The sequence below is a fragment of the Choristoneura fumiferana genome, chromosome 17 (genome assembly GCF_025370935.1).
Source record: "Choristoneura fumiferana chromosome 17, NRCan_CFum_1, whole genome shotgun sequence".
Lineage (NCBI taxonomy): Eukaryota > Metazoa > Arthropoda > Insecta > Lepidoptera > Tortricidae > Choristoneura > Choristoneura fumiferana.
The window spans coordinates 9,963,941-9,986,223 of NC_133488.1; the positions used below are offsets into that span (position 1 = coordinate 9,963,941).

The 22,283-nt window shown below is 35.1% G+C and overlaps 2 protein-coding genes across 2 annotated transcripts in view; both read left to right on the top strand.

Annotated features, from left to right (window-relative positions):
- Nucleotides 1–3,199: 3,199 nt before the first annotated feature.
- LOC141437477 (uncharacterized) overlaps nt 3,200–22,283 on the top strand; it is a 61,661-nt gene continuing 42,577 nt past the window's right edge. Inside the window, 1 exon segment of the mRNA XM_074100883.1 lies at nt 3,200–3,678. The gene's annotated coding sequence lies outside the window, so the exon portion shown is untranslated.
- LOC141437168 (uncharacterized) lies at nt 14,501–17,635 on the top strand. The gene is made up of 3 exons (XM_074100432.1): nt 14,501–14,790; nt 15,057–16,623; nt 16,839–17,635. The coding sequence occupies exons 2-3, from the start codon at nt 15,060–15,062 to the stop codon at nt 17,633–17,635; spliced, it is 2,361 nt and encodes a 786-aa protein (XP_073956533.1). The 5' UTR covers nt 14,501–14,790; nt 15,057–15,059.

Below are 22,283 nucleotides of genomic sequence, written 5' to 3' on the forward strand. Positions count from 1 at the left end.
GCTTTATCTCTATCAGAAAATGTATTGCCTTGGCAAACTGCTATGCGCCATCTTACCTTTTTTTTTCAAATATAATTTTGGCTTATTATATGTTTAACCTTTACTTTTACCTTTCTAAGCAACTTCAATTTTTAGGGTTCCGGAGCCAAAATGGCAATAACGGAACCGTTATAGTTTCGCCATGTCTGTCTGTCCGTCCGTCCGCGGCTTTGCTCAGGGACTATCAATGCTCTCCCTCTAAAATCTAAACCGGTGGGTGGAAAAATTTGAAAAAAATCAGGATGGTAGTAAGTATATCAAACTTACAAGGAAAACTATAACGGCTAAGTTTGCTTGAGAATTATTAGTAGTTTAAGAGTAGATAGCAGCCTAAGGTATAAAATATACCTAAACTTGAAAGATTCCGTATAAAATACGAAATCCTTAGAAAAATATTACTTACTTAATTTTTTCGTAATGGCTACGGAACCCTATTTTGGGCGTGTCCGACACGCTCTTAACCAGTTTTTTTAATACTCGTAACGTTGTTTCTTCAAATAGCAATTTTATTTTCAGAAAGTAATTTTTCGCAGAAAATTTAGTTACCTACCTCACTGAGCCAACACGAGCGAAATTTGTAATTAAAATAAGTTATCAGGAATGTTTAAACTGACACCTAATTGACGAGAAAATTCGTTTAAGATACAAGAATCGCTCCTACGCTATCGTACCCTCTCCTAGCGGCACTGCATTGTGAAAAGTTTCTCCAAATTTCAGATACCAAAGTTGAGTAAAAACTTTTCAATGAAGATGTCGCAATTAATTTTCGATAAAATTAAGCTCGTTAACGTCGAAAATTACAGTCTTTGAAGGGACTCTAATTGAAACGTAAGAAAGTTTTTTCATTAAAGCGCTGGAGACGTGTGTTTCTGTTTAAGGTATAAATAAAGTTTCTGTTCAGTATATTTATTCTCCGTTTATTAACTGTTTAAGAGTCAGATTTTCATTTATGTAAAGTCATGAATCTTGTGTAGAGATCAGAGCAAGATAAGAGTAAACAGTGAGCGTAAAAATATTATTAAAGTGAAATTCTAATTCTAAGTCAAAAGAATATCCAAGTGAGCAAAACGGATTGGATATTATTTTTTATATATTTCTAGTTTTGATCATACCGTGAGACTCACTCATATTAAATGATATTGTAACGGATAACTCACGTCTTAAATCGAGTTTAGCTCGAAATGTTTAATTCACACATGTACAATTTATGTTTCATTCATGTTAATCAAACGATGTAAGGCGTGAGTTATCCGTTACAATAGCATTTAATATGAGTGTTTTTAGTTGACAAGTTATTGATAACTTTTCTATTGATTTTCTTTTTGGAATGACTGGATCCTTAGAGTTCCGTTACTGACAGAAAAAAAACGAAATTCTTAAAGGATCACTTAATCATCTGTCCGATTGTATGCCTAAAGTGCTATGACGGAAAACAATTCACATTTGTAGTTTGAAAATCGATCAGAGGCCTAATGTTTCTGAACCTCACGAACGCAATCAAATGACAGTTTTTGTATGCGAAATCTTCATTTGATTGTGATCGCGAGTGTCAGAAACGTTAGGCAAGGCAATACGGCCTCTGGTGTCACACCAGTGGTGTGTATTATCATCTATGTACTGTACCTGTATTCTTTACAATAATAAATAAATAAATATCACGGGACAATTAACACCAATTGACCTAGTCCCAAAGTAAGCTTAGCAAAGCTTGTGTTATGGGTAATAAGCAACGGATTAATATAATTATATAGATATAGATATATACTTAAATACATATCCAATCAACTATTTTACCGACACTTTGGGCGTCTCCTGCGTTACCAAAAAAATCGTACTCCCAACAAGATATTTCACGGTTTAATAGGTGGAACTTACGTAGGATGGCATGTATTCAGTACACCATCTATTAAATTACAGAAAAAACATGTTTACTTACAAAAATCTGCAATTGTTTAAAAATTTCGCGGACAGATTAGTGTAGGTAAAAAAGTTGATTGGCCCATTAAACACCCAAGACCCGAGAACAAACATTCGTATTTTTATCGAACCCGGGACCTCAAGCTTCGTAGTCAGGTTCTCTAACCACTAGGCCATCTGAATAAATTGATTGATTGATTGTATGGACGTATGGAGGTTTGTTCTTTCAGTGTATTATTATTCCCAATGGTAGATAAATTTAATTTGTCTTTCATTAGTGCTTTCATAGGTACTTATATGAACCTGAGTAATTTTGTTTTGTTGGGTATGGGATACCTACTTGATACGCGTGTCTAATTCACACTTAGCTTTAAGTGACAAAGGACCGTAATAATTCTACTTTTTCCTTAATATACGAAAAAAATAATACATGTATGACCCTCTTAAAAACTTTAAGTTATTGTCAGAAAGCTATGTTTAATAAAAACAATAATACATCTTAAAAACTAAATCTTGAAAATACTACATATAATGAACATAATCAAATTCACAATTGTATGCAAATGAATCTGTTTTAGTTATATTGTCAACTAATTCAGCAAATGCTACTATTAAAAAAGCCTGCGCTTAAATTTCATCATCATCATCATCAGCGCTTAAATTTGTATATAACAAAATGTCCAATTCAAGTTGACTTTCTAATTTAGACTGGTTTAAAAATAACATCTGATTTCCGAGCACAATGGAGATGGCAATCACTAAGTCCAAGTGCTATTAGCGCCCTGAAGACATTGCGTAAGCCGCAATATTGTTGATGGAGCCTGGATAATCCCGCGCAGCCTTCGCGCCGAGCCTGCGATTAACTGAAAAACGAAAATTAACCGACGTAACTCGATAACCACCCATACACGTATCGTATTAACCGATGAAACACACCGGGAAAGTAAAGTTTCAGGGTAAACAAAATCCCTTAAATTCAAATCATCGTTAGGGATTACAAGTTTAAATCGCTTCTATGTGTATGGGCATGAACAAACTTGTGCTTCGGCCGCTCTGGTGTGAGTGAATCGCTATCGGTGTGTACATCATTTACGAGCCCAAAAATGCTACTTTCCCGCTTCCTCTCGCGGGCCTCTTGTAATTGTTGCGAGTGTGTGTGTGCGCTAGCGTGTATAGAGCTCGAGCTGGGTTTGGTTGTGTGCGTGGTCGGTCCGGGCTTTCGTAGCCCCCGCCAGTAGCGAGCCGGTCGTAGCGGCACTACATCGCGCTACGTCGTAGCGGACGACTAACGCATAGTGTGTTCCGCCTACGCTATCGGACAATAGTACCGGCGACGATTCGTGGCGTTTTGTTATTTTTTGTTAGATGTGAATAAAAGGGGCTCTTTGTGGCTGTCACTCGTAAAAAGCGTAGACGGTACGCTTAGAGATGACGTCCTTTGTTCGCGGAACAGACAGTTTTGTAATACAGACGTAATTTTTGAACATTGATGTATTAATGATACAAATGACGGGCTGAGTGGGGACAATTGGGAGAGGGATGTCGGTCCGAGACGCACTGTAGTGTATTATTAATGAACCATTCCACTGAAATCTATTTGGCGTGTTGTTATAATCCATGTGACGTTTGCCTGTGTTAGTGGAACGTAATTAATAACAGACAATTAAATTGCGAGTGCCAACATGGAATTTATGTTTCCACCAATTCTGTTTCCGGTGTGAGGTAAATATCTAATTTAGGTATTATAGCTTGTTTTGGGGTGGCCGATTGTTTGCAGTTGTTTCATATTAAAAGATTCGCATTTTTTTAAAGTAGAGGGTTTCTTTAAATTGTGTGGAATAATATTGCTTTCAACATAAACTGATCGTTTTTTTTTCGTCTTTTTTTTTGCTGATCTGTTTGTCTTCATTGCATCAGCTGATGTGTAGTTATAACATGTTTATTACTTGTTTTTTTCTACATGTAAATTTAGTGTTCAAGGTACCTACTAGCATTTTTTATCAAGTTCGGAAATTTCTTTCAGTTTCTGTAACTTTTTGGATGGTTTAAATCTACAAAGCGGAGGTAATTGTTTGGTAACTGAGCGAAAAGGTTGGTTAAGGGATATTTCTCCGCTGTTCCTTTTTTGTTGAACATACAAAAATGTAAAATATAATAATTTTATTTTATTTATTTATTTATTTATTTATATTCAGGATAACAACAGCCATAAATGTAATACAAGGAACATACAACATGGTTACATCACAAAAGGCCAATAACAGTTATCCATTAAGTTTTAAAATCTATGTCATCATAGTGGAAATGTTCACACCAGACACGCCAGCTCATGAACAATCTCTAAAGTATTATAAGAAATTGTGTATTATAATTATAACTATCTGTTTACTGCAAGAGTGCCTAATGTCAGAAAGACTAAAAAAGAAAGATAACATGAGTTTAACAAGCGTACATGAGTGGGGTGTTATTTAGAAGATTTCCATCCACAATGTATAATGCTTATAATCTTATTTATTCTACTCATAATTTATATTACTATTGTTAAGTTGCCTCATTTAGTACCTTTTGTTCTTCAAGGTCATAAAATCAATACATAAATACTGCCAACTCACATAAGAACATTTTTTTATATATATAAGCCACTAGTAAGTACAGTCGACCAAGAAAGTGCTCCACCAATACGGGTGACTCTCATATTGACTTGTGAGTGAAGATAGGCTTTGACGTTTAAACGCTACAAAGGACATCGAACCGCAGGGTGGTAAAGGAATTTCCTGGTCGACTATGCAGTAATGCTACCAATAATCAGCAGGACAGTCAAAACAAAGTTGGAGTAAATTTACATACATATGTATGAAAAAAATTAAATAGAAAGAAGAAAGAAATAGAAATTACAATAGGTAAGCTCTAAACGCAACAACAACAACCAGCTCACAGTGCCCACACTAGGTGTTGTAACTGTTAGTTTTAAGTTAAAAAGACCGAAAGAACATCTGATTTAAATTTATTTTTGGATCCCAAAAAAGGATCAGTAGTACTGAATTCACGTTGTACAGACGGGGGATGCGGGATAGTACGGAATTTGAACCATAGTTAGTGGAATGAAAGGGTTGATGGAACAGGGTAGTGTGTCTCGTGCGGCGCTTAGGGGTGCGCAAGTAAATAGCTGACAGTAATTCAGGGCTGTCTATGGAACCACGAATAATATCGAAAAGCAAGGTCATGTCAGCCACTTTACGACGCTCTTCAAGTGTAAGGAGACCGTAATGGCGGCAGGTATTAGAATAAGTTGTATGAGGTATTTTAAATTTATGATTTAAATAGGCTAAGAATTTCTTTGGATTCGTTCAATGCGGTTCTTATGTATAGCATAGTAAGGTGACCATATTGGGGAGGCATATTCAAGAATACATCTTACATATGCATAATAGACTATTTTTAAACTCAACAAGCTTTGGAAAGGTTTGCAAGTTCTTAGTACGAATCCTAGATTTCGGAAAGATCTGTTTACAATGTGATCTACGTGGTCTCTAAAGGACATTTACAATCAAGCATAACCCCAAGTCACGGACAACATCGGTTCTCTCCACAATAACACCATTAAAGTTGTAAGAAAAGATTAAAATACGATGACCGAATAGCCAAGTGATTAAAGAAAAATGTTTGGTCTCGGGTCTTGGGTGCTCAATATGTATTTAAGTATTATTTATCTATTTAATTATATTGATCCGTTGCCTAGTACCCATACACAAGCTTTGTTTAGTTTGGGACTAGGTCAATTGCTGTCAACTTTACTTAGGTACGCAATTGTTAGGTTAGAAAGAGTTTTATATTGTGTTTTTCAGGTCTAGTTTTCTACCTTCATGCTAATGTATAATGTATATACTTACATAAAAAATTAAAATAAAAGTACCGAAAAACATAGAAAAGTATAAAGGCGAACGGGAATTTTTATTTAAAAAAAAATTACGCCTAAAATTGTGCGGCACTATATTGACGGTCCACTCAATTTTATTATGAAATCAAAAACAAACCAACTTTTAATTTAAACTTTGAGTCATAAATTTTTTTGACGCTGTGTATTGTCTGTTAATATTTTATTTATAGAAATACTGTTGTTGAATATGTGTAAATAAATCTCTTTTTCTTGTTCTCTAAGTTAAACAAGTTTTTATTAAGACTTTAGTTTTCAATAGAAGGTTTTTTTTGCTGACTATGTTTTTTTGTTGGTTGCATTGTCACTAAACCTACATACCTATGTATACCAAACAATTCAATCCGACCACTGAATGTGGATAAAAATCAACTTACAAGAATAGAAACAAACAGCCAAATTTACGAGGTGAATTCAAATAAAAGCATGTAAAATTGGATTCTAAGAATAAAAGGTTTCTGGGGAGTTTTAGTACCCAGCCGACCGAGCTTCGCTCGACGTCTTTAGCGTTTATTCTTACCATACGCTGTAGAGTAGCGCCATTTGTTATTAAGTAGGTACCTAGCTTAATTTTAGGAGCGTATTTATAACTTAATTTATTGGCAAAGCGTGGCACCGTAACAATTTGATTCCCATGGGGTAGCCCAAGTTTTTTACATGATATCAGTGATAACAAAAGGCAAAGATTAACTTCCTATCTCACGCTTCTCTCATTTTTCAGGTTGCATAACAAAAATGTTCAACTAAACCACTGTATAATAGTGATAACTTCATAACGTAACACAAATAAATTTTCTGTTACGATAATTAATGAGACAAACAAACAGATATATCAGTCTGATCCTCAATCTGCTAAAGCGTTCATTATTCATTACAAGCCCCCTGTCATTTGAACATGTAGGAACACAGGAATGCCATAGCTTGCGTTATGTGATACCTACGACGATTATGAACTCAGGAGCTTCAATAGCTTTCTTCCGGCCCCACTATCAATACGTGTACACTGAATTAAATCTCAATATCGTGTAAAATCGTTTATTCATTTGGATACCATCAACCTTGGGCTGGAGGCGTACACTCAAGCTGCTCAGTAAGCTCGGACGTGATCACAGAAACATTTCACCTACAGTTACCGATATAGTTACAGACATAACCTATCTCGCCAAAGAAAATTGTTCAATAATCCTCTCCTATTAGTACTTCAACAGAGGTTTATCATTCTGTAGGCGTATGATGTTGACATTATAACTTATCGCAATTGCTTGACGTCTACACTTCGCCAAACTTATTAGTTATTACGAATCAACCTGAACGCCTACTTTTCGAAACATTGGCGTTAGTGAAAAATTATCTAACAATTTATCTATATCGAATAAATATATATCGAATAAATGCGAAAGTTTGTAAGTCTGTTTGTTTGTTTATTTGTTTAGTTGTTTGTTACTCCATCACGTTTAAACCGCCAAACTAATTTCAATGAAATTCGGTATACAGATAGTTTGCGTCCCGGGAAAGGATATAGGATATTTTTTATTCCGGAAAATCGCTTTATTCCCGTGGGACAGTGAAAACCGAATTCTACGCGGACGGAGTATGCTTGACAATGATAGCAAATTCATCATACAGAGGTACTATAAAATAAATGCAAAAGAATTATGATAAACGGTACAATTAATTTAATCTACATACGCTCCACTGAAACAACTAATCGACAACTCAACATAAACTGATAAATACACAAAAAAATAACTATAAATAACCAATAAAAATATAAAAATGCAAGGAGTTTGCTACGCCTATTGATAAGCTAAATATTTTAACAAACTACCAGAAACTAAATCGAAAAACTATATATATTAAATATCGAACCTATTCACGAAATTTCAAGAAAATTGGTTGAGAAATGCGATCTGCACGAAAAGTATTTTTATCCAAACTAAACCAGAAATGATTTGCTCGCGCTTCACGCTCGCTAGGTCAATAAACCGATATACAGCATGATCTTCTTAATTATAACCGCTCAAAACCTCTCACACATACGTTACTCCAAACAACAAAAACCGGTACCTAAACAAAGCGGGCACGAGCACGACATCACAGGCTATGACATTTCCTCGACAATGGAGTACGCGTCAAACAATGAGGCCAGTCGATCGCAGTATCGCTGGTTTCGCAAACAACGAGACTACACCCTGTGTATGCGGGGCCTAAAATGCACTCCATGTTTAATTTTCGTTTTGTAAAGTTTTCTTGTTTGAAGAGAAAATACATTTCGGAAATAAAATTTGAAATGGTAATTCTTTGACTCGTACATAGTTTACAAACATTACGTGCCTATGTGTTATAACGCATGTATATTTGTGAATCTTTTACCCAGTGCAGCTTTTACAATTTTAAGGCATTAAATAGAACTCATAACTGCGTTTGCGGCAAATGAGGTAAAAATAAACTCAATATATCTATAAATCGGACCAATTACAATCGTCCTATACCACAGTAAAATTGTCTTGTTTTGATATTGATTCAAACGTTACAACATAAATTTTAGCTAACCATAGAGACCAATTAATTTTGTTACTGGCTTATGGATACCATAGTAAAATCTTATGCATTAGGTAAAGACTCTAACGCAGCAAATGTACCTATCCAATTATATTACACTTCACAAAGCACTCAGAATATTTTTACATCGACGACCAGCAAACGAATTAAAACCGTTTGCCCTCAGTGTTTGCACGCTGGCCTATATTACAAGGCGCTGTTTACAAAAGCTTTGCTATGAAAAATTCAAGTGCCGAATGTATTTGTTTTAGTCTTATTTACTGATATTGTTGCGTATTTATTTATTTCGTCGTATCTCGCGCGTAATAAAAGACTGGAATAGTAATTCAGTTGACTCTTGTTTGCAATAAAACATAATATTTGTATTTTTGTTTTGTTGTTCGTATTTAAGATGGTTGTCAGCATATGCATTGATGGACGAAAATAAAGTAGGTTTAGGAGAAAATAAATCAGTTTTAGGAAGAAACTATTCAGTGTCGCAACTAAAACCTAAGTGATGTTTTGAATACAAACTGCAACAAAAATTAATGATATTAACTGAAATTAAATGATATTGACCCGGATAACTCACGTCTTAAATAGAGTTCAGCTCGAAATGTTTCGGGCTAATCCGTAGCTCTTAGCCCTTAGCGCAGGGAGCGGTGGCGCGCAGTGCGCGTGTTGCAGCAGCCGCCGGGTCGCGTTGCTCCTAAGATAAAGGGTTACGGATTAGCCCAAAACATGTCGAGCTAAACTCGATTTAGGACGTGACTTATCCGGGTCAATATCATTTCATATGTATGAGTAAGTCTCACGGTAGTTCCATGTTCAAATATTGACTGAAGAACAAAAGCAAATCAAGGTTGATTAAGAAACAACTCAATAAACATTAACAAACGTAAAAATTAATTCGAAGATACGCTTACCCGCAAAATTTTAATCAAAATGCTGGTAATATACAAAGAACATTATGAAAATGTAACCATATCAAATAACAGCGTCTCAGTGTGGTGGTGCAAGGAACATTGTTGTCTGCAAACGTGCCGAGTAAACGCCAAGGAAATTGAATTGAGCCGCGAAAGAAGCCTCTTTGGGAATGTGTTCCGCGACGCATTTACGCTAGTGGTGTGCAACGGTCTTCTTGTGTAATAAAATGATCATTTACGAAGGTATGAATGAATGGAATATTTTTATGGATTTCCATTTCATATTAGGATAGTCGCGTGCTCGACTTTAGATAGTATGGAAGCACTAAGCTTGAACTAGTAAAAATAGTTTTAAATGATTATGGGGGCCATCTAAAGGGAACCGTGAAAACATTTTTAACTTACCCTATCGAGCAGTGAATTGTTGTTAAGAACTTGTTGAAAAAATAAATTCTGTATTTTATGATCTAATTAACATTAGAAAACAAAGGAAAAAAAACCACCAAAATCAGCTTTTCTAACAAAATATTGTTATGAAGATTTTTTTCATTTCCCGCTGATGTATGAACTTGAAATTCGGTGATAATGTTTAATAATAATATGTATGTTTTACTAACAAATGTAAATTTAATGAAAAAAACAGTACTTTTCTCAAAAAAAAACCTATTTTTTAAATGGGTTACAAATTACCCCCACGCTTAGAAGCAAGGCGAGCAGAGCTGACACTGGATATTTGAGATACGGTCACCTATAAAGCGTATATTTAGACGTACGTTAAAATTTGTAGGTAAGTACTCAATAATGGTAATTTATAATATTATTTTGATTGTTAAAAACTTGTTCTTGTTGACCTCTAAAAAATCATTATAATAAGCTTTACAAGAGTTAACCACCCTTTCCTACAGGGTCGGGAAAAATACATATTTGTTAAATATCAACGTGATGTTCATTAACCTACATTAAGGATACTGTTCATATCATATTGCCATTACATTTTTTTACAAAAATAATGTAACAATGTTACTGGAAAAGAATGGGGAAAAGGAAATAATTAAAGGGCAAGGAAACAGAAAGAGCGGAGAGGTTATTAGGTTGTTATTAGTTTCATAAAAATATATCTAATACAATGTAAGTACATTTCTACATTCATCGATATTCAAGTTCATCGATACATATATTATTCTGTATTTTTATCGTTTAAAACATACTCAACCCAAAATTGACATAAACTTTGTATATCAATATTAATAATTTTAGAACCATAGAAACGCGTAAAATGAACTAGTCTAATAAATTTGACATTGTATTCATTTGCCGTGTAAAATAAACTATTTTTTTTTTATAAATATAAGTATCATAACCATTTACAAGTTTTGTATTGTATTGAAACTAACCAGAAAATAAACCTACAGCAACATAACGAAGTATCATTTTGTTGCGATCGACAATATTGTACCTACATTAGTATTGTATTATGGTTACCTAATGATTCGCCAACAATTTAACGCCGATTAATTTGTACGCAGATGTTTTGTTTCGCAGACTAACGTTTCGTAACTCAACCTTTAGTAGACTATTCAGTTGGCTTATGAGTCAGTAAGCCGAACGACTATTAACAAAAAATACGTTAAGCCGATTAATCACTATACATTTTGAACGATAGCTCGAGCAACTTTTCGCTTTCGAATTTGTGTTTATTTTATATTCAACTAAAAAAAAACCAAGTCGGCCAGCAGTTCGGTTCTGGCACTTGCCGCCTCGCCGGCCGCTGCCGCGGCACGCTCGCTTCGCTCGCCCGGCTCGTGCATTGTTGGTCGCAATTCTATCTAACACTCCTCCTCGCTGACCTAACTACATTTTGATGCCATGTGATAACTCTGCTTATCGTGTTTCGGCGAACAGTTGTTTGGTAAACTGAAACAATTACGAAACAAACAATTCGACTAAACGTAAATCTGTATATCGCTATTCTTCCTATCCTACCAAATACTCGGCAAAACAAATAATAGGCGGAACGAAATTATATCAAACGTTGTTTGGCCAAAAGAAAAGTCTGCCAATAATTGTCTGCAAAACGAAAATTTGCGTAATTAAATTCGGCGTAACGACAGGTCACCATTGAATATAAACCAATTACCCATTAACTGACAATAAACTACAATTCTTCAGATAAATGTACGGTCTACCTAATTAACGCTTAGCTTTATTGTCAACAATAGTGACCCGTTAATTAATGTGCACTGTGTAGGTACGAATATCGAAAACAGTTGTTATTCTTCCAAATTTGAAAGTTCATTCGCTTTATTGCAAAAAACGAACCGAACCCTGCAAAGAAAGGTATGGTTCATTTTACTTATTGCCCATCGTCAATATTTATGTTTTAATTGCCGGAAGGCTCGCGTCTCTCGTATTCATCCATTCGTTGTAGCAAATTATACGTACCTTTAAATAAAATGAATTCAATATGCAAAATTAATTCCTGGGCATACAGATAGCGTTCGAACGAATCGTTCCGCCGGCGGATAACCATCTCAGTAATAAAATTACCAGTATCCTACACCAGGGTTATTAATAAAGATATAATTCCCCTGGTAACGAGTGCGAATACCCATCCAGAGCGCAATTAAATCGCACGAAACGGTCCTCTGTCCACCGAGATTTGCATACAGATGTGATTATAGTCAAAATGGCTTTATGTTAAATGGATGACATGTGCGTCAAAAACAGAAACCCCTAGGTCCCTTGGGATCGGGAAGACTGCGTGTCGTTTTCTGTTGAATGGGTTTTGTGGAAAGTAATTTGTATTGAATGGCTGAATTTGAGGGGCACTGCTCGGTCAATCAGCATAACGGAAGCATTTTGTCTTAACAATTGGTAGAATAGGTACCCTGTGACCACACGGCCACTGTAATGTGGCTGAAACATCGACGTAATTACTTATTACTCGTTTTCGTTCGTTTGAGTGAAAATCGGGAAAGTTTAAAAAATTAGGCACTGTATCTATATTGCAAAAGGGATACAAAAAATGCTTCAAGCAACGAGCCTTTTAAGGGATAAAAAAATCTGTGTGTTTTTCCGTTAATAGAAATACTAAATCACCCTAAAACGTCGTCTTTTGTTAAACTTACGTACAATTTGTACAATGATCGCCCGAAAAATAATTTATGGTTCGCAGCGGAGGGGCATCTTTTTTTAATTCCCCACCGTCACCACATGTTGGTTACAGTTTTTCAAAAGGCCCCTTCTATTTGCTCTATAATTAAAACGTTGGGAGGCCTTTATGGCCACGGCAACCGGCAGAATACTCCATTATACTTTACACGCTCCGCTCCGTATAAAAGAAAAACATTTATTTTAACCTTTTACAATTTAAGTAAATGAAAATAACACTTACAAAGAACCTGGGACAGAAGTAAGTAGGTTGGTAAGTGGTTGATAATTAATAGCAGTTATAGCACAGCTCGTAGAGCTGGATTCAGAATAGTCTTGACAAAGCAAACAGTCCCATTTTATACTTTTGAATGTAAAGCACCGTAAGATTAATAAAACCTCTACAGCATGTTTTTGTGATATAAACAAGAAACAAAGTAGTTTTCTTTATAAATACCGGGCGTGGCCTGTAATACGAGCAAAAATTAAAACATAGATCGTCCTCGTCAAACTAAACAACATTAGTTCAGCGACTTTTAAAAATAATGGAGTCTTTGAATTTTCCTTTTTTCATACAAATTAAATAATGCTATCAATATACGCCATCCTAGAACACAACTGACATCGCCTGTCACTGTACAAACATCAAGCAGTTTGCTTTACATTGCTTCTTCGAATAAACTTAAAAGTGTAATAAAAAATAAAAAATAATTAAATTTAAAAGTCGATGAACTTTTGTTGTTCAGTTTGAGGAGTATATCTATGTTTTAATTATTTGCTCATATTACAGGCCACACCTGTTATATAATTAAAATTACAGATCCTTGGTTAAATAAACTAGCAAAGTGCGAGTCAGACTTGTGCACTGAGACTTCCGCACAAATTGACATAAAATATAGTAAAACGTAAGTTAGTAGCTACTTCATACTCGTAGCATTTCTAAGCAAAACAAAATTCTTTTTTTTTCGATTTAGTAAATTTAGGACTTTTTTTTGTGCAGCTTTGCAGCTTGCCTTACTTATTGTTAGATTTCATAATTCCGTACCAACGGGAAGTACCTTAAGTACCCTATTAATGTAAATTTGCATGGTTTTGCACAAAATAGGCAATAGCCTTCTCTAAGGATCTTAACAATCAGACGGACCGTAAAGTGATTCTTTAACGGTTCTTTTTTTCCTTTAATACTATGAAGCCCTAAAAATACTCAAGAGCCAAAGGGCGTAACGCCTTATTAATTAAAAAAGTTGCATCAGAAAGCTTATCGATCAACTGACCGTGCAATGGGCCCCTAACATGAATGGTCACCCCTTACAATCACACCACCAAATTGGGGTGCACGGGAGTCTTTTATTTGAATTTTAAACAGATGAATGTTAATCCCCAACTGTGCAATTACACGGTATTGATTTTTATTTGATGCTACATTAATTTATAGGGGATTAGTCCCATTGTTCGGTATTTTGATTTGAAGTCTATGTAATTTAAGAACGCTACTGTGTTATTGGAGCATTTTTGCATATCATCTCGTCATGAATATTTAAATGTTATATAAATAAATGAACCCTATTTATGACGTTCCAGTACTCGATCTGGTTGTGCTTATTCATTATTTGTGCTATCGTTAGTCTTAGGCACACTTAAATGTTGGTAATTTTTATATGTTTTTTTTGGAATTTATGTGCGATGTTACATTAGAAATTTATTTATGGGTACTTCCATAAAAGTTGGGTAACTTTGTGTTCCAGTGATTTTATATTTATATATATTATGTACCCAATATTATAAATGACTGACACATGAAATAGCTTATTTTTAATCATGTCACTCACTTTCGCCGGAATCATATTTTCTTTTAAAAAAAAAACTTCTTTTGTATCCCTAATATCAGTCCCTAGCCTTGTCACATTTCCAAAATGCTACTTTTTTTCGTCCGGTTTTATAATAATACGATGTTATTTGAATTTTAGCTAACTTGAACACACTAAAAATTACATTCCTTACTTAACCAAAACAATTCAATGAACAAAAATAATAATTTTTTATACCTTTTTGTACAAAAAAGTAGCGTCATCAATAATTACAATCAGGCCCTAGCCACTTAGAAAATTTAAAAATACGCGGCATCCGTGCTGAATAACTCTTTTGAAACTCATTGATTCAAAAGTATTCACATGAAGTTAGCCATATACGTGGGCTGATTCGCGTCAGCCATTTTGAAGTCAGTGCGGTCGGCGTCCATGCTGAGGAAACACGTGCTGTACCAGTCAGTCTCTCAGGCCCTAGGTGAGTTATTTTGCAGAAAGTTAATTAGTTATTGTTTCCTTTTATTTCTGTGTAAATGTGATCTATTTGTTTTGATATTATAGTTTCTTACAAATTTCGGTATGTCTTGTCAAAAGTAAATTACGAGTGATTTTGTTCAAATTCGTCAGTCCCTAGGCCATCAGGCCCTAGTCGTAAATGTGGCTAGGGACTGACGCTAAGGCTAGGGCTGACGTTCGTACTCTTTCAGGCAAATTTATCAATTTAAAAACTTTTATTTGTTTTAGAATATGCCTCCTCGAAAGAAAATACCGCTTTCTAAAGAAGAAAAAGCAAGAAAAAAGTCAGAACAGGCAAAAAAACGTTTAGAAAAAATTAAAAATGATCCAATTTTATTAGCAAAGTACAAAGAAAAAGAAAGATTGAAATACCTCAAAAAAAAGGAAAAAGGACAGCGAAAATGCGTGAAAGATATGACTCCACGTGAGCATAGAAAAATGAAAAAAAACTGGAGCACTTACTCGGCAGCTTACAGACAAAATAAAAAAATTGGTAAACATGCTGATAAATACATGGACGAAAATACGCCACCATCATCTGACGGAGAAAATGATCCTCAGGTCCAAGAAGAAATAAGTCCCGAGCGACAATCTGATGGTATTGCTGATCGAAGACAAGCTGAAGCTAAAAGGAGAAGTATTTTACAACGAAAGATAAGAAATAAACAACTACAGAAGAAGAATCATGTTATTACTGAACTAAAGAAAAAACTCGCTAACCAAAGACAGAAGTACAAAAGACTAAAACGCACTATAAAGAAATCAAAAAAGGCTCTTACACCCAGAAGCAAAATTGAAAAAATGGCGAATGATCCTAATAAGAAGGCAGAATTAGTAAAAAAAGCACTGTTTGGTGAAATTATACAGACGCAAATCTTAGAAAAAAGTGCGGAAACAAGGACACATAAAGAGAAAAATCATTTGAAAACGACTTTGTCTGGTCCTGTAGCAAAAAAATATAAAATATGGAGATTAGGAGGCAAAGCTGTGACATACAAAAAGATGGGATTTAATCGTAAAAAGTCAACAAAAAAAGACAACAAAAAGGGAGTGATAGCGATTATTCACAAGTTCTATGAAGATGATAGCAATAGCCGGTGTGCGGCAGGGAAGAAAGAGTGTATAACTCGCAACAACATAAAGAAACAAAAACGATATATGCTGGATTCCTTGAAAAATCTTCACCAAAAATTCCTGTCTACTAATTCAATGACAATTGGGTATTCTTTATTCTGCCGATTACGTCCATTTTGGGTCGTCAAGCCTAAACTTACCGATCGTGACACGTGTGCTTGTGTCACCCATGAAAACTTTAATCTGAAACTTGTTGCATTGAAGAACGCAAACATTTTAAATTTTGCAACCCATCAAACTGCTCTTCAGACTCTCTGCTGTGATCGCAACTCTGAAAAATGCTTATCGAGAACTTGCAATGGTTGTTCAATGAAAAGTTTACCTTATAACGAATTCGACAACAGTGATGAAATTGTAGTCCAGCAATGGAGAAATAGTAAAGAATTGATCATGGATTTTAAAACTAAAAAGGAGCGATATATAACAAAGTATAAAAAGGAGATACAAAAAATGAAACCTTACGATTTGATTGGACAGCTAGAACAGAGTGATTTATTAAAATTATTTCAACATGAAGTGAACATTGTGCACCAATACAACACAATTAAATCTCTCAAAGAGTCACTTACAGAAAAAGACGCCATCATCCACATGGATTTCTCAGAAAATTACGCCACTAAATGCAACCAGGAGATTCAATCGTACCATTTTGGCGGGTCTCGTATGCAAATTTCGCTACATACTGTGGTAGTCTACACGAAAGACAAGACAACTTCGCACTGTACTGTGTCGTTAAATTTATCTCACGGTGCTGGAGCTATTTGGCACATTTAGGTCCAGTGCTCATAACGTTACCATCGACTGTAGAAAATCTGCATTTCTTGAGCGACGGACCCGTAACCCAATATAGAAACAAAACAATGTTTTATATTCTAGGGTGTAGGATTCATGATTTCTATCCACTCGCTCTGAAGTATTCTTGGAATTTTCACGAGGCAGGACACGGCAAGGGAGCTCCAGATGGAGTTGGAGCGACATGTAAACGGAGTGCAGACCAAGTAATAGCTCAAAAGGGTGACATAATAAACTTACTTGACTTTGTTGGTGTACTTCGTGAAAAATGTCCGGGAATAAAAATTTCTGTTATTGAAGATGCTGACATAGAAAGAGTTAGTAAAATGATCAAGGAGAATGAAAATAAACAGAAACCTTTTAAAGGAACACTTTTGGTTCACCAAGTCAGAGGAAATATTTTTATTCCAAATAAACTTGATATGAAAGCACTAAGTTGTTTCTGTGATGATGATGGCTGTGACCACTTTAAATTAGGAACTTTAAACTACCAGAAGGACACAAATCGCCTTCAAGTATCTGCAGTTTTCACAGATTCTGAGGATGATATGCCATTAGCAAGCGTAAGTCGAGAGTGGCACGAAATAGCTAAAACAACCTATGACAGTGGAGATTATGTTTTAGTCAAGTTCGTTGTGAGAAAAAAGGAATATCGATACGCTGCGATTTGCTCTAAATATGATGATGAAGATGGAGAGCTGACGGTTGCATTTCTTCAAGTGTGCAACCAAAATGGTACAGAATTCAAACTCAATGACCGTGATATCGCTGACGTGGCTTACGAAGATGTGATAGAAAAACTGCCAGTCCCCAAGTTAGTAATTAGGAAAAATACAACATTCTACAAATTTAACAAGTCAATTGATGTATATGAGAAGTAAGACGAGTAGCTACGTAATTTAGGTTTTAGGTATTGTTACCTAATTATAAAAATAATGAGACTGCAAATTTGTGTTCTTAAAGTACAATTATTTAGAAGATGAAAATTATTTTTTGCTAATTGTTAAACGTTTTATTTTATAAGATATAACGAACAAGATATGTTTGGTTACGTGATCTCAAATAATTTAAGTATTACTAGTACTAAGTAGTGTTGTTGTTGGTAAGAAATACATTCCTACAGACTGCTTTGTCTATAAAGTGGATAGGATTTTGAAATAAATATGTTAATTAATAAGAAAAAGAGTAAGAATTACTAAATATATGATTATTGGAAGTTAAACATGTGTTTTTATTCTATTAACAACGTTTTGCGTCAGTCCCTATCATATCCCGTCAGTCCCTAGAACACAGATTTCAGAAAAACACAAATTTCTCTTTAAATATCAAGTAAAGTGACCGGCCACTTTGAATATAAAAAGTAAATTTCTATAAGTATTATATATAATAAAAAGTTTTCTAATTAGTATCTAAAAACACCCATTTCAAAACTTGTACGAAAATTACCCCATTTTTATGGAAGTACCCTTATGTATATATAGCTAGCTTTTGCCCGCGACTACGCCCGCGTGGAATTCGGTTATCGGGCGCTGTTCCCTCGGGAACTGTGCATTTTGTCGGGATAAAAAGTAACCTATGTCACTCTCTGGCTCATGAACTATCTCTATGCCAAAAATCACGTCGATCCGTAGCTCCGTTTCGACGTGAAAGACGGACAAACGTACAAACACATAAACATACAAACACACACACTTTCGCATTTATAATATTAGTATGGAAGTATGGATTTTCCTTCAGGTGAAGGAAAACGTCACGAAGAAACCTCTATACAACTGCGGAGTAATAATAATGTGTAATTATGAATTATGAAAATAGCTTTAAGTTATGATGTTGCAGTGCCCTAATTAATTAGGTACAGGGTTTCATGTTTGGGGAAATATTTTATTTTAGTTTAACACCCTATGTACCCATGAAAGCAATGATTGTATGATTACATGTGACAAATGATTAAGTAAAATTCCCAATCCGCACTGGGCCCGAGTGGGAACTACGCCTAAGCCTTTCATTCTGAGAGGGGCTGTAGCTTGCAGTGAATTGTAGGTATAAGTATAGGTCGAGATGGAGATGATGAATTTGTCTGCTGAATCCTCTAATCCTACTATCCTACTAATATTATAAATGTGAAAGTTTGTGAGTGAGTGAGTGTGTGAGTGAGTGAGTTTGTGAGTGAGTGAGTATGTTTTTTACTTTTTCACGCTGAAACGGCTGGACGGATTTGGATGAAATTTAGCAAAAAGTTAGTTTATAACCTGGATTAAAACAAAGGACACTTTTTATCCTGATGTTCTCACGGGATAGGGATAAAATCTCTAATTACCAACCGCTGAGTTTAGAGTCATGAAATTTGGCATTAACGTCAATGAAAACCACGATGTAATTTTAGGGAAATCCCACGAGAATTTAATAAAATCCCGGAATTTCAATGCAACTGCCGTATCTAATGATTACGCGTAAAGAAATGAATATTACCTAATTGCTCATCCGTTGCGCATTGCAGACGTATATCATTAACTGATAGCAAGTTTTTTTTGTTCGGACGTGTCAAGAAATTACCAGCTGGCAAATATCACGCGCACGAGTTCAGAACTAGTATTATCGAAATGAAATCTAACACGCTTGGCAACCGGCAGCATCGGCTAGGCTACCGTTTTTCATACAAAAAGTTACCTACGTATAAAGTACGTTGGTATGCGTCGATATTGCATTTCTACGTAAGCACTCTCCTCGGATATTGGTGCTGGTGCTGCGAAGATATTCTAGTGATAGCTTCATGCAAAATGTGCTCGTTTTGTTTTCAAATCTGGTGAATCAGAATTTCAAATATTTCTATAGAGATTTTATACTCGTATGCCGACGTAGGTATGAAGGTACCTATGTATGAAGCGATAAGCCTGCCTGTGGCTTACCTTGTAATTTTACTCCATTCTATATAACTTATTGTATGGCGTTCACTAAAGAATCATTGAATTGTATGTCCAAGTTAAAGTGTTAGCTGATGATTCATAAGGGGTCATGTGTTTGGAATTATACTTACCTACTTGTAAAACTATGATTAGTAAAATATTTATAGACAAGTGATATCCAAAATATATAGCAAATTATGTAATCTTAACAGTCTAGGAGGAGGTAAATGCGCGGAGTCATGCGCAGTTTAGGACTTGTAACCGACTACGGCAAAGCCAAAAGGAAAGGTAATGATTTAAGCAGTTTATGTAATGTTTGTGTTTACGTATTTATACTTATAAAAACATATATCCAGCAGGTGTTTTACTAGCGCGAATAGTTATGTCTGGCAGTTTAATTGAAATTCCAGGATTATACTAAATTCAGGCGGGAATTTATAGGAAATATTTGTGGTCTTCATAAATAGTTACTTATGCATCGTGTTAGTAGAAATTATTTGATGATTACAAAATTAAATGATCTTCATACTCCTCAGGGAATAAGGTAATACGTGGAGAGAAAATAGGTATTAAACCTCTTCTGTATAAGTTTTTCAACTCAACGACTCACAGACTACATAGGTATAGCACCAAACTCTTGCAGCTAGAAAGGTGAAAATTTACTTTGCGGTTCTCTTTATTACGTAGACAAGGAAAAGATCGATTTTTGAAATTTCATCGAGATACGCAGTTCTGCAAAAAGTAAGTGAAAGCGTTAAGCATATGCTAAGAGATGATTAAACATAAATTTTGCCGTTAGTACTTTTTTCTAAAAGTTTATCATCGTCTCATGAGACGTGAGATTGTCCATGGAGTTATTGTTTCAAACACATGGAAGTACATTTGTGTAAATCCTTTACTGTCAATAGAGCAACTAAAGAAAAGTAGCAAATATTTTGCAACAAGCCCGTCGATTCCGCAAAGTTGTCCTCTATCCTTAATCCGGGTTGGTGCGCTCGCCAAGCAATTATCTAGGTAAAATAGTGTCCATATTAGAAGCACTTACTTTGTTCGGCTTAAATGGGATTAAGTTCACAGTAAGTAGCAGGCTGTAGTGGCCGTTGGGGATAATATTTATTGCAAGAAGTATATATACTATAAGTTGTTATATATTGTTGGATAGTATTTTTGTACATTGGTGTTCGTCGCGTCTTAGTGAACACAATCTGCACATTTTCAACTGATGATAAGCGACATTAATTTAACTTTGGCTACTTAGGGGCTGTTTCACCATTCATTGATTAGTGTTAACTGACGGTTAAATGTGATGCCGTCTCTATTTGTTTTGTTCGAATAGACGGAGACGGCATCACATTTAACCGTCAGTTAACACTAATCAATGGATGGTGAAACAGCCCCTTAGTTTATTAACCTTATTTTATTATGAGAGGGAGGCAAATGACCAAGCGGGACATCTGATAATAAATGGTCACCGCTGCCCATGAGTAGCTGCGTTTTTCTTGTCATACGTAAAAATTTGTAAGGATCCATTATACATAACTTCAATTCACGTTTGGCTGGTTCTTTGAATAATTTACGATTAGTTAAATAAGACATAAATTTCAAAGCATACTGATTACTTTTGATAAGCTCTCTATAAGAATTTTGACGTAGAATAAAAATGACTTTAGAATATTTTTTAACAAAACAGCATTTTTATTACGGGTCACACATAAGTCCCAAAAACAATAGAATCCCACCGGTGATGTTCATGGCTGCACACAAATTGGTGCGTGATGTCCACTAATGCTAATGTGTTAAGCTTATTATGTTGTGCCTAAAATAGTTACGTGATTTAGACACACATGATTTGACGACCGGATCACCAAGTGGTTAGAGAACCTGATTACGAAACTTGAGGTCCCGGGTTCGATTCCCGGCCGGGGCAGACATTTGTATGAATAATACGAATGTTTATTCTCGGGTCTTGAATGTTTAATATTTATTTAAGTATGTATTTATCTATTTAAGTATGTTTATTCGTTGCCTATAGTATCCATAGTACAAGCTTTGCTTAGTTTGGGACTAGGTAATTGGCGTCAAGTGTCCCATGATATTTATATTATATATTTTTTTTATATTATACAAGGTGGGCCCTGTAACAGGAGCAAAAAATGAAATTACAGCTTCCACTCTTAATCTTGAGCTAATTTAGTTATACAACTTTTGAAAATAACTTATATTTTGATTTTTATTATAGTTCAAAGTTTAATTGCATACGCAATTAATTGCGAAATCCGTCATTTTGTTACATGACAGCGATGTCATTTAGGCTATTGGATGCCGTACATTGAAAATACCATTTAATTTGTTTGGAATAAACATAATGATGAAATTACTTAATTTTTTAAAGTAGCAGAAATAAAGTAGTTCCATTTGAGTAGCAGGACCTGTGTTTTAATTTTTTGCACCTGTTACAGGGCCTACCTGGTATAAAAGCCACGGACCGATATAGCAAAACTGCACCGGTTCCTTCAAATATAGAGCCTTAAAACATTGAAGTGCGCAACGTTAAACCGATTACGAGCAAAGCGTTTCAGAGATCCAGTTCTCACATTTCAAGCCTTAAAATGAAAGTCTATTTTAT

What these genes read in the sequence shown, in the direction of transcription:
- LOC141437168 (XM_074100432.1), top strand. Translation starts at nt 15,060, where the DNA reads ATGCCTCCTCGAAAGAAAATACCGCTTTCTAAAGAAGAAAAAGCAAGA. An exon ending in GTACCATTTTGGCGGGTCTC is followed by an intron (nt 16,624 to 16,838) that starts GTATGCAAATTT and finishes TTTATATTCTAG; the next exon opens with GGTGTAGGATTCATGATTTC.